Source organism: Antechinus flavipes, chromosome 2, assembly GCF_016432865.1.
Source record: "Antechinus flavipes isolate AdamAnt ecotype Samford, QLD, Australia chromosome 2, AdamAnt_v2, whole genome shotgun sequence".
Classification (NCBI taxonomy): Eukaryota; Metazoa; Chordata; class Mammalia; order Dasyuromorphia; family Dasyuridae; genus Antechinus; species Antechinus flavipes.
The window spans coordinates 444,654,671-444,667,706 of record NC_067399.1 but is presented as its reverse complement, the minus strand read 5'-3'; the positions used below and the strand labels follow the sequence as shown (position 1 = coordinate 444,667,706).

The window sequence follows — 13,036 nt, the reverse complement described above, 5'->3', positions numbered from 1 at the left end:
TCCATATCTCTCTCTGGATGTGACAGGCATTTTCCATTCCAAGTCTATTAGAATTTCCTGGAATCACCACATTGTTGAGAAGAGCCAAGTCCATCACATAATCTTACTGTTACTGTGCACAGTCTTCTCCTGGGTCTGCTCACTTCACTCAGCATTAGTTCATTTAAATCTTTCCAGGCTTTTCTGAAATCAGCCTACTTATCATTTCTTACAGAATAATAATAAACATGTTTTCCTAAAGAAATGTTGAACATGTATTTGGTTTTCTTATTATTATTTTCTATAGTAAGGGAGTGGGGGGGAATGGAGAGAAAAAGATTTTTTTCTTAATTGAAGAGTTTTAAAAATTTTTATTTAAAAAATGTTAATTGACTAAGCTCCCAAGCATGTGTGCAAAAATGTATTTAACCTATTCTTAAGTACTCCCAAGGATTTGTAGTTTAGTTAGTATGAGTTCCCCCTCCACTGACATATCACAGTCCCCCCCAAAATTTAGTGGCTGGTCTCTAAAAATCTCTGGCCAAAAACTTCATTAATCATGTAGCCAACCTGATAATAAGCTTCTTTGAACTTAGCTGTACTGGTCCTTAGATAAATACCTCATACTTTTAACTCTATACCTGCATTTTCCAGCTTGGTAGGGGAGGATCTGCTAGGCCTTATACAATGCACACAAAAAACTTTTAAGAAACCTGAGTCACCTCCATACCATGAGAAGGCCTCATGTTAAAGCTTTATTTGTAATGTAGAAATGTGGATATCTATAGCAGGATTGTTTAGCAATTTTACATTGTAAATACATGATATTTTCAAATATATTATACATTAAATAAATAACCCTTTGGGCTAATCTGGAAATATTACCACCATTTATGATAACATTAACAAACTAAAATCCTAAAATGAACATCTATAATTTGGGAGCTTCCTATATTTTACTTCTGATATCCCTTCTAAAGAGAGCAGCAGACAACTTTTTTTTTTTAAGGCAAAGAAAAACTTAGAGATATTTGAAATTATTCTCATCTGAAATGTTACTAGTTTAGAACTCTATTGAGAGTTTTGAGCTTCTCGTAATAAATAAAAGATGATCATAATATAGGGAGGGAAGAGTCTTATTAAAATAGCCAGGATTTTATGGATGCTGTAGAAATGATATTATACTCAAAGATCCATTTAGCATTGATATTCACATAAAATTGTAAGAACTAACTTCCCTGTAGCTGATCAACCCCTTTTACTGTTGTGTATTTTTTTTTCTTTAACCCAAGCATTCTTCTATCTTCCTTCCCTATTTTCATCTCTTAACCCTTTCTGATAATCCTCACTATAAAATTTCATTAAGAATAATTTGGAACTGTTTTGTCAGGAAACTTAAAAGCAGAGGTCTAGCATACCATTCCTAAATAATCATTTTATTTTCAGAGCAAAAAATACTGATCTTATGACAGTAACCTCTGTAAATTCTGTTCTCAAATCCTCCTGCTAAGACAGAACTAGTAGTGTCTTATGGCCCTGAGTGACTCCACTACAATTAGAGAATAGAAAGGGCCTCAGGTAGGCAAAATGAAATAGGGATACTTGTATTTGAACAAAACAGTAGGTCCTGAGAGAGCTGGGCCACATAGAAGCTGATATAAAGTAGAAAATTAGATTTTTAGAGATTGGGGAGATTCTGTGGGGTTTTTTGGGAGCAAGCATTCTTTTTTTCTTGTCATGTCTATTCACCATCTACACAGAGCTTTTCTCTGATCTGATAGTTGTGAATATGTTGAGAGGGTTTTATTTGCCTATGGGAAGGAAACAATTGATTGGCATTTTCATGTTTTTTAGTGGGAAGAACACTGGACTTAGTCAGGAGACCTGACTTGTAGTCCCAGTTCTTCTATTAATTTGCTCTTTTTCCTCAACTATTCCAGGCCATAGTTTTTCTATCTACATAATGCTGGAACTTAGAGTAAGATGAGGTATAAGATTCCTTTTAACTCTTTTAAGTCCTGCAATGCTATGACCCTAATAGCACTACAATTATGTGATTTGAATACTAATTGTATTTCTTTGACTTGATGTTAATGTTGCTGTTATTATGTAATATGTATTGTTTTATGTGTCCAACTTGATTAAACTTTCAGAGTAGTAAGATGAAAATGGTATATTAACTTTTTTTCCTTTGAAAAAGGTAAAGGTGAAAATAGCATTGGAGAAGCCTGAATATTCATTATGAGGTTTTATGGTTTTAAGTGGGGAGAGAAGTTGCCAAATCTTAATGGTGGCTTATTGGTGAGACAAAACTTTGCCTGTTTTAATAGTGCTTTAAAAGCCCAAGTGAATTGATGATGACAAGGGCATTTAATTTGCTGACTTCACTAGATGCAACCCACATTTTGGAATTGATTGATACATCTTCATTCCCCAAATAAATCATGCTTTTGTACTGAGCTCCTTATACTTACTGTCATAATCATCTGGTTTTTCAGATTGAGGGACAAACTTTGGATACACAATTGGAATTTCAGAACTATCCTAATCAACCAAGTAGACTATAGGTTCCTTGACATTTGATGGGTGATGTTACGCAAGGTGATTGCTAATATAGGTTGCCCCCCTCTCTTATAAAGGTGGGAAGAAGAGCGCTATCCTGAAGGCATCAAGTGGAAATTCCTGGAACATAAAGGCCCTGTGTTTGCTCCACCTTACGAGCCTCTGCCAGAAAATGTCAAGTTCTACTATGATGGTGAGTTGTTCAGGATTTGTCTGGGTTGTGGTCCTGAAGAATGATGGTGTGGTGGACCACCCCTCCACAGGGGGACAGAGTTGGAGGTAGGATCTAATAAAATACATTTAGTATTAAAACAGTGTTGCGAAGAAAGATCTAGTTTATTTTGTTCACATTTTCAAGCACAGAAGTTGATCTAAAGATTATTTCGATGGGAATAGTATTTCTAGGGACCCTTGTGATAATGTTCTATTCTGTTCTGTTCCATTGTGATCTCTCTTGTGAATGGATTAGTTGGGAAAGCCAAACTCATGGCAATATATTTTTAGTAAACACAAATGCAGGCATATGTTTAGAAAACATACAAGGAAAGTGACAAAATACACGTCACAGGAAATGAACCTAGAATTGTACTGTCCTTTTGAGTCCACGAAGGAATACCAGATTGAATAAAGCACATGTATGCATCTGCTTCTGAGTTCAAACATCTTAGAAGTGGCTTTTAAGGTCTAAACTGTAGAATTTGACCATCTTTGTCATAGACCTCCATCACCTGGGTGCCCTGAAAACAGTCTGAATCACCTTTTAGCAATAGTTTAAAAAATTTGTTTGCCCAAAGGGGAGAGGGGGACTATTAACATGTTCTCCTCGTTTGCAAAAATGGACTTCCTGTATTGCAGTAGAAAAAAATACTACCTTGGTAGACATTTTACTTGAGTTTAGATTTTGATCCCACAGCCTCTATGACATTGGGCAAATCTTTGGGTTCCCTAAGCTTCAGTGAACTTATTTGTGAAATGAAGGAATTAGATTAGCCACTGAAGAATATTCCAGCTCTGTGATCCCATGAGTGTTGGTCCTTCCATCTGGTTCCCCTGCTGTCCTCTCATCTCTTTTTAAGGGAAGGGAGGAATGTAGATAATTGATTATGTCAAGAGGCTGTGAGTCAAAACACATCTCAGGCCATTGGTTCCTGTAACACAAAATACCTAGATCAACAAAGTCCCCTAACATTATCCTAAAATACCCTAGTCCTAAAGACCTTGACCTTGCCACCCCTCCCCTAATGGTATCCAGGCATATGGAAGGGTACCCATATATCAGGGGAAGAAGCAAGAATTGTTGACATTTATATTGTGCTTTCAGGTTATAAAATGTCTCGTGTACATGACCTCATTTGATCCTTTCAGCCATTCTGGGAGGTAGGTAACTACAGGTATACTCATGGTACCTGTAGTTTAGCAGTGTCCCTTGGAACTAATGGTTCTAACAAAAACACACAACAGTATTATTCAAGGTTCAGTGCCAACATACTACTTAATTTCAATAAACAGAGGTTTATAATCTAAGGCAATAATCAGCAATGGGTGAGATCCATTTTCTGGTTCTTCTAGCCTCTGCCTTGGCTTGAAGAGGCATGTATTATTCTTGAGCTCATCATTTTTATTCCTAAACTTGCTCCTTCTTTTGACTGAACAGTCATTCACCCAATCTCCCATGCTTATATCACTGATGTTATCTTTACTCGTTCTTCTTCTATTCAGTCAGTTACCAAATATTGACCATTTTACCTCTGCAACATATCTTGGATCATTCCCTTCTCTCTCCCTCCTCCCACCACCACCACCCACCTGAACTATAGTAATTGTTTCATTACACATCCTGCTTTCTCTATTTGGTCTAGTCCATCCAGATCAGTGCTGGATTTCTTAGACATAGACCTAATTATGTTCTCTGCTCAAAAATCTTCAGTCTCTCTTTTGTTTATGGAAGAAAGTTCACACTCCTCTATCTGATATTAAAAGCTTGGATAGTCTGCCTTTCAGCCTTGTCTCATGTTCCTCCCCTCCATTCTTTCTGACTGCCAGCCAAACTACTACTTGCTTCAGACACACCCTGCACTTTCAGACCTTGGCTTTTGCCCACCCTTTTCCTCACATCTTTAGAAACACATTTAGTTTCTTACCTAAACCGATCACTGTGTAATAGAGTGTATTATATTTACTTGGTGCTTGTGTTTTATTCCCCATTAGCCTGTGAGCTCCATGTGGGCAGTTACTATATTTTATCTAAGCTTTGACTCACCTGTAGGTGAGCATAGTGCTCTGTACTGAATGGGTGCTTAATAAATGTTGTAGCAGGCAGCCCCGCTTCTGGGACATTGCATCTGCAAGGGTGCTATTCTCTTTTGATAATGGCTGGTTGGTCCATTGGCTGCAGGAATGGTTGCAAACCCATGGAGCTGGGTATGTGTTCAAAGGCATTACTGGCATCTCATATGCAGGATGTTGATCTCAAGTTTTCCCTTTTTCCATAAGCTACATTCATATTAATTGAATCTCAAAGTAAACTAGTAATTAATAACTGGAGCATTGGAATGGATCTCAATTCTTAGTTATGTAGTCAGATATAGTTGGGATCATAATACCTGCAATACCTACCTCACAGGGATGTTGTGAGGCAAGTACTTGGCAAACCTTCAAATGTAGTGTGTACACACACACACACACACACACACACACACACACACACACACACGTCTGTTGTTTTTACCCTAAAGTGATGTTTCCCACATGTGAGAGCTAAGAGAAGCAATGATGGGGAGCTCCAATTAGATCCCCCAGAGTTGCTTCAGATAACAATTACATATCTTATTGCTCATAAGCACTTTTCTGTGTTTTCAATGTGATGAAGTCATGGTTTGGACAAAAGGGCTTAGGTTTACCTACATTTGGTAATTGGGAGCAGTACCAAACTTAATGAATTAGCATTGTATAAAGACATTGGTGTCTCAATGTAAACAGTTGGCATATAATTATTTTTTCATCTGTGCTTCTTAGGAAGCAAGGTCAATATAGTATTCCCTAAAACCCTCAAAGAGATAGCCTTTCAAAGTACAACTTTCCCTTGTTTTAGTAAAGATTTGGCCAAAGAAGTGACTTTGAAAAGAGAGACTTCTAGGTGTACTGGACTGTGGCTATGGGCTGGATGTTGCCTTTGAATATTCTCCTTTTTAAAAAGAGATAATAAGGTTCCCAACTCAGAGCTTTTCTTTTCTTCCATCATAACACTGAAATTACAGGCTTGATTTTTGTCTGTGTTGATTCTATTAGTGAATTTGAAAGTATTTTCTTTTGGCATTTGATTATTGGTATTGGTCTTTCTGATGTGTAACTATCACAGATACCCTTTTCCACATGCTGCCTCTACTTTGACTCCATTTCCTATGGAGTTGTCAGATATTCTCAGCCCTTTTGACTAACTAGTACTTTGTTCTTCTCCCTCTGATTTGAGTTTACACGTTTGTGCAAGCTCCACCTAGGGAAAAAGTCAAACTGGTCCTACAAGTACTCTTGGGAAGAGAATTCTGAGTAACCTGTCAGATTTACCTTCCCAGAGAAATCTGCAGGGGAGCTAGGGCCCTGCCATGACTAAGAACATGAGCTCCTCTTCCTGAAGGGACATCAGGTTTTCAGCTCTGACTCAGCAATTTTCTTCCTGGATCTCGGTGCTTCTCCTGTTCCATAAATGATATCATTGCCAGGAACAGCCCTATCACATTCTCACCACTGTGAGGAACTGTCATTGACTTTGGGAAGCTCATTTTAAACTCACTAACATTCCAGAGGCTGGAGAAGTTGGAATATATTCCTGTGGCCACTTGGTTCTTTGACCCCTTCTAATGAAGCTTTTTGGGTCAGGGCTGGCTGTAACTGAGAGCACAAGCTTCAGTTTGTGAACTTTAGCCAGAAGGTTTTTTTTGGTTTTTCCCAATCAGAATGTTAGCATCCTGACCAATGTTTACATTGCCAAACAATCATTTACATATAAAATCTGGGTATTACATTATTGTTTTTATTGTTTGCTTGTGAATTTTTGCATTGTTGCAGTTTCTTCTTATGGCTGTAGTGATTTGTCCTCAGCTGTGTCAAGGATTCTGTAGGTTGTAGGCCTTTAGATTGCTACATTTGGCTTATAGGATCTAAAAGTGGATTTGTCTTTGTATGGAAAGGAGCGCCACCTTTTGGTCAGTTCTGGAGGGATGACTAATGATGACCTTTAAACAGGCTCATGTTTCTTCACTGTGACCTTGACAGGCTCACTCTCTGGGCCTATTTTGTTCTGTGTAAATGGATGAGCTAGGTGATCTCTAAGGTTCCCTCTAGGCCTGACAATTTGTTGTTTCAGACAAAGGGATAGCCACTGTCTTCTACGGGCTGTAGCTATATACTGAAATGTCATTCTTGTTTTCTGACTGAACTATCTTTCTCCTGAACTGAACTTTGATTCAATTATAGCTGAATGCTGTTTTCACCAAAAGAATCTATGCCACAATAAGGGGTTGAAGCAGATCATCCATGAATCTAAGGGAGTTCTATAAAATACATTTGCCAAGAAAATTAAAATTCACCTTGAGAATTTTCCAGAGAAAAATATTGTTTCAAAGATGGACAATAAAATATCTCTCTACTAATAAATATGTATAAATAAAAATCTCAGTGTATATAAAACTTAAATTTATCAAACTTTGCCTATAGTCATTTAGTAAAATTGATATTGCTTTAAAACAGAAATGGAATGAGGCAGGAAATCAGAGAAACTAGACCTGGCTCTGTAATTAATTACTTGGCTTTTAGTAAGTCTTGTGGGTCTTTCTGCCCTTGTATAGAAAGCAAAATGATTAGACTAGATAACCTAAGGTTCTTTTTAGCTCTGACCTTCTGTATACTATTTGTTTACTGCCAGAAGCCCCAAGATAATTCCTCAATTTATGAAGTACCTCTTTGGTCCAGAATCCTGGGAAAACATTGTTCCTGTCCTTAGGAAGCTCAGTCTGAATATTCAGTTGCAGAATGAGGGAACTATATTATAAATGGGAAAAAGATCTGAATTCATAATATGCATATTGGGAAAGATGCTTCTGTCATTTCCCAAAAAGAACTGCTTTTCTCATGTGAGTCTGCTGAGTTTTTAGTCTCTCCCAAGGGGTTATATTGCCTGAATCAGCAGCATCAAAAGCCTGTTTCAAGGCTTTTAAAGAACTACCAAAGAAATGTGTTTGATTATAGTGACTTGGTCTCTAGAAAAGCCATCTTTGGCTCACAAGCCTTGGGAAAAGGGGCTTATACAGATAGTGGCTTTAAATTCTTGCCTAACCTTTGTTGGGAACATCTTTTCTCTAGGTAAAGTCATGAAGCTGAGTCCCAAAGCAGAAGAAGTGGCTACATTCTTTGCAAAAATGCTTGACCATGAATACACTACTAAGGATATTTTTAGGAAAAATTTCTTCAAAGACTGGAGAAAGGTATGTCTCCCTCAGATTTTAGAAAAATGAAACTTTCAAAATCTTGAATATAGATTGGTACTGAGAGGTGAGATGAAATTGGAAAAAATTATTCTCCATTAGAGTTACAATTACTTGAAGTCTTTATAACTTGTACTATATGGTCATAGCAAGTCATGAAAATCTAAGGTTTGGAAGAATTGATTTTTGTTTCAGAGAGAGAGCATGCCCTAGTCAGTGAAATCACAAGTCTGTTGAAGAGTACTGATAACTAACAAAACATTACCCCAAAATTAGAGTAAAATTTGATTGGCCTGTGGGAAGAATCCTGCCTCTGGGGTGAGAAGATCTGGGCTCAAATCTCTGACTGACCTTGGGGCAAGTTCCTTCATCTTATTGAGTCTCAGTTTCCTCATCTGTAAATGAGGAGGTTGGAGAAGATGACCTGTGAAGTTTCTTCTAGATGTAGGTCATATAATCTTTTGAATCAATTTACTAGCTTTTGAATGAGCTTCTAATACTCAAGGAAAGATCCTGCACTTTGCCTTACCAGAGTATTGTTATATAGCTAACAATCTAATGGATAATTGCACATGTACAAAAGTAGCTGTAATGCAAGATGGAATATCTTCTCTTAGAAGAGTTCTGTGAAAGCTAGATTTGAGATAATGATGTGTGTGTGTGTGTGTGTGTGTGTGTGTGTGTGTGTGTATTCTCCCCCCCACCCCCGGCAATTGGGGTTAAGTGACTTGCCCAAAGTCACACAGCTAGGAAGTGTTAAGTGTCTGAGGCCAGATTTAAACTGAGGTCTTCCTGACTTAAGGGCTGGTGTTCTATCCACTGTAGTACCTAGCTGCCCTGATTATGATTATATTAACAAAAATAGGGAAGTTAAAAGAAAGAGTGAGTGGGATTTGAAGAGAGAAAGTGGATTAGTTCAGGACATCCAGAGTGAGGTGTGGTGTGAGCTTAGAAACTGAAATCAAGATTTGGGAGATTTTTATATAAAGGTTGACAGCTGAAGCTCTGAGAGTAAATGCCATTGTCAAGGAAGAATGAATGACTAATCTTTGGTTAATAGTTATGTTTCATGTGGGGTAGCAGGGAAGAGATTCTTGGAGTTTATAGGAGAATTAAATGTTGTCTTGCCTCATTATATGAGAGAGGAGATACAGGTATTTGTACCATATGGCCAAAGTAAGGCTCTTTATAACAACAGCTAAGATAGTTTTGAGAGTTGCTGGCAGGTAATATAGGGAGAAAACTTCAATTTCTCTTATTGACTATAGAAAAGAAATGGATATTTCTGAATTCTGAAGAGAAAATTTAGTTTCCTCTTTATTGGACTTTATTTGATTTTATTACTTCTGCAGCTCAACTTTCATCATATTGGACTGGGGCTTAAGATGTTGTTGGCCAAGTAGTTAGATAATAAATTCACTAATTCTGAAATTTCTGAAAGCACCCTTGTTTAACTGGCATGTGAGTCTTGGTGCTTGGTGTGCTAATCTCATATCAGTCTTCTTAGAAACCATACCTGTATCAGAAAAGTCTTAATTACTGTGTGGACTTGAATGTTATTAAATTGTATGTATTTTAAACTAAACTTTTCATTAATTCAGACTGGCTATCTCCCAGAGCACTTCAGTTTAAATTAGTGAAATTTTCCTAAATGAAGTGAGGGAAAAAGGAAATTATAACGTTTTTTCTTTCTTGGATCCTTTTTAACTTTCCCCATATTATCTTCCCATCAGGAGATGACAAATGAAGAGAAAAATAATATCACCAGTCTTAGCAAGTGTGACTTCAACCAGATAAGCCAGTATTTCAAAGCCCAGTCGGAAGCAAGAAAGCAAATGAGCAAGGAAGAGAAACTGGTATATTTTTAAAACTTTTCACCAATATTACTGATAATCACAATACTCTTCTGCATTTTATGATTCCTTTCTTCCCTCCTTTCTTTCTTTCTTCCTTTTCTTGAGACAGGTGTAAAAGTTATGACTTTTTCAAGAGTCTCACAAGTTAGTAAGTGTTAAGTGTCTGGGGCTGAATTTGAAGTCATCCTCCTGACTCCAGGGCTGTTGCCCTATCCATATTCTGCCATCTACCAGCTTTTATAATTGACTTATATTATAATAACATTTAATTGGGGGTAAAAGCCAAGCTATCCAATCTTACTTTGATTTTCATCTGATACATTTTTTCCAGTTTGTGTTACTGATTTTTCTTAAAGACTGATCTTCCTGGGGTCAGCTGACTAGAATAGTTGTATAAAGTTTTCCAAACATTTTCGTGTATTTGTAAGCTATTAAAACTTTTGGAACACTCTTTTTGACTATATTATAAGAATAAACAAATCCTGAATGTCATATTCTTAGAGCATTACTTTTGTCAAAAATATACACACACTCTCTAATCTTCTTTGCCTTTGGAAAAAACATCACTTTTTCTTTAAAAAAAAAAAAAAATCCTGTCTTTTGTTTTTACGTCATATCTATTGCCTAACATATCCCTGTTTCAAAGAGCTGTCCCTTAAAACAGAATTTTTAAAAGGGGAAAGCAGTCTAATAAGACTTACAAGCACCTCAACTAAGTCTGATTGACATTATATGCATCATTCTATATTTACAACCCTCTTCTTCTGCAGGGTAATGAGGGAAGTAAAGTCTTTTCTAATAAACATATAAATAAATATAATGTGCAGCTTGGTTTCTAAAAGCATATATAAACTATAAGCAGTGTGGTAGTATTGACAAAATACTTGTCTCCTAATGATCTTTCTTTCTTTCCCTCATCTCTATATATTTTTAAATGTTTCATTGATGTTCTTTTCTTTCTGACATCACTGTCACTATACTTCCTACTTCCCTTTCATTAAAACCCTCTTCTCTCTCCCCATTAGAAAAAAAGACCTTCTTTGTAACAAGTAAGAATAATCAAACAAAGCTAATCCTTATCTTGATTGTGTCTGAAAATGTATGACTCATTCTCCACTTCTAGACCAACACTACTTTGGGAAAGATGAGAAACATGATTCATCATTAGTCTTCTGGAGTTGTAATTGATCGATCATTACATTTATTTAGAGTTCTTTCTTTCTAAGTTATTTTCCTTTCTAATATAGTAGTAATTACACCATTTGTTCTCCTAATTCTGCTTATTTCATTTTGTATCAGTTATTTAAGTATTTTTGTGTTTCTTTGTGTCATTATTGTTCATTGTTGAAACAATTCTGGTAGTTTCTGCGGGCTGCTTAGTAGAGATTTTTTTTTAATGAAAATGTTTTATTGGTCTTTTAAAAAAAACAAAAACCTGGCTTCCTAATGATTTTCTTCCTCCCAAACCTAATTGGTCTGTAGAACCTTTCCAAATACAATGAAACAAAACAGATTAGCCCATTGCCAACCTAGGTTTTAGAATTATTCAAAATGAGATTGATTTTTCTTACTCTTTCTCTTCATTCATTCCTCATCCTATAATTTTTTCTGATAACTCCATAGGCTCTTCAAGAGAAGGCCACAAAGCAGCCCACAACTTCTCTCATAGAAGTCCAGACACCACAAAATATAAATATATTAATCTTTTCTTAAAAAGGGAAAGGACTTGGCAATGCAGGCACACAAGCTCAGCAATTTAATATGAGAAAAGAGATACTTGATCATTCCTGAGTTCAACAATATATAGTAAAACTTTACTAATTTGGCCAGCAAGACAAATCTGACATTGGAGAATTGGAATTATATTTGGCTACCTTCCTATACTCAGGTCCTTAAGAAAGGCAGAGCAACCCAAGATTTGTTCCAGGATGGAAAATAGAGTAGGCTGATAATCACATTTATACTCCTGTTCTGAGAAGAGAGGTATGGGAACTCAAACTTAGGTAGTGGAGAAGGGACAGGAATATAAGAAGGAATTGTTGATTGAAATTTGGTGAGAGGAGGGGCTTCTGCTAATGGAACCTCAAAGCTGTGTCCTGGGATTCACTAGGCAAGAGAAAACATGAGTAATAGGTTCTGAGCTCTGGCCCAGCCTAAGGAGTAGAAAGGGAAGTCAGGTCCTGTTCTAAAAACAGTAATACATTTAAGAGGCATCATACAACATTTCTCACTGCCCAGGAGGCAGGAGTAGACCAGAGACCAGCAATGGAGTATAGTTGGACCAAAGAGAGATGGAATTTTTTTTCTTTTTTTCTTTTCAAAAAACTTTTTATCCACATGCATGGATAATTTTTCAATATTGACTCGTGCAAAACCTTGTGTTCCAAATTTTCCCCTTCCTCTCATCTCCTCTCCTAGATGGCAAGTAACCCAGTATATGTTAAACATGTTAAAATTTTTTTCCTTTCCTTCAGAGATTTGTCCTTTCAAGTGACTTTTATTTTCCCTGAGTCCATGAACCTCTATTTTTATATTTTGACAATTTTATTTCAAGACCATTGGTTTCCTTTGCACTGTGAAGTGAAGTGGCGGAAATCTCTGTTCAAGCCTCTAATAACACTAACTCTGGGTCCCTCTTTTCTTGAACAGTGAGTCTATGAAATTTAAACTCTTGACTCCACTCTCAGCTCATCTTCCTTGAACTTAAGAAAGTAATTTCCCTGATTGTGGATATCATTTTCTTCCTCTACAAAATCCAGGAATTACACTAAATATTCTCTCTGACATATTAGGTATATATAGGCATATATAGTGATCATAGCCCCTTTACCAAAGGCTCCGTTACCATTCTATTCCTACCTTCATTTCTTAATAATCAGGTTTCCAGAATGCCAAAGATAGCGTGATTTTAGCATCCAGATAGCCTGATTAGTTAAAATAGGAAGCTCTGCAGTGGCAGTCTTCTGCTAAGGGGACAAGTTAAGACCTTTGATGAATAAGTGATTGGTATCCCAGGGTCTCTGCCCCTCCCTTGTAGTAGAGTTCACTCCATCTGCCCAACTCAGATGCCCTTTTATATCGTTTGCTCTGAGTGCTTTGTGGGGCTTGTCCCAGATGTAAAAATTCCTTAGTAATGGCTCTGCCTCTAGTGATAACATG

General features: G+C 36.8%; 1 protein-coding gene across 1 annotated transcript in view; it reads left to right on the top strand.

Annotated features, from left to right (window-relative positions):
- Nucleotides 1–13,036, top strand: part of TOP1 (DNA topoisomerase I) — a 110,095-nt gene that overhangs the window by 78,263 nt on the left and 18,796 nt on the right. The window contains exons 9-11 of the mRNA XM_051979308.1: nucleotides 2,619–2,734; nucleotides 7,900–8,021; nucleotides 9,755–9,877. Of these exons, the coding sequence (XP_051835268.1) occupies nucleotides 2,619–2,734; nucleotides 7,900–8,021; nucleotides 9,755–9,877 (361 nt within the window). The remainder of the gene's footprint in view (nucleotides 1–2,618; nucleotides 2,735–7,899; nucleotides 8,022–9,754; nucleotides 9,878–13,036) is intronic.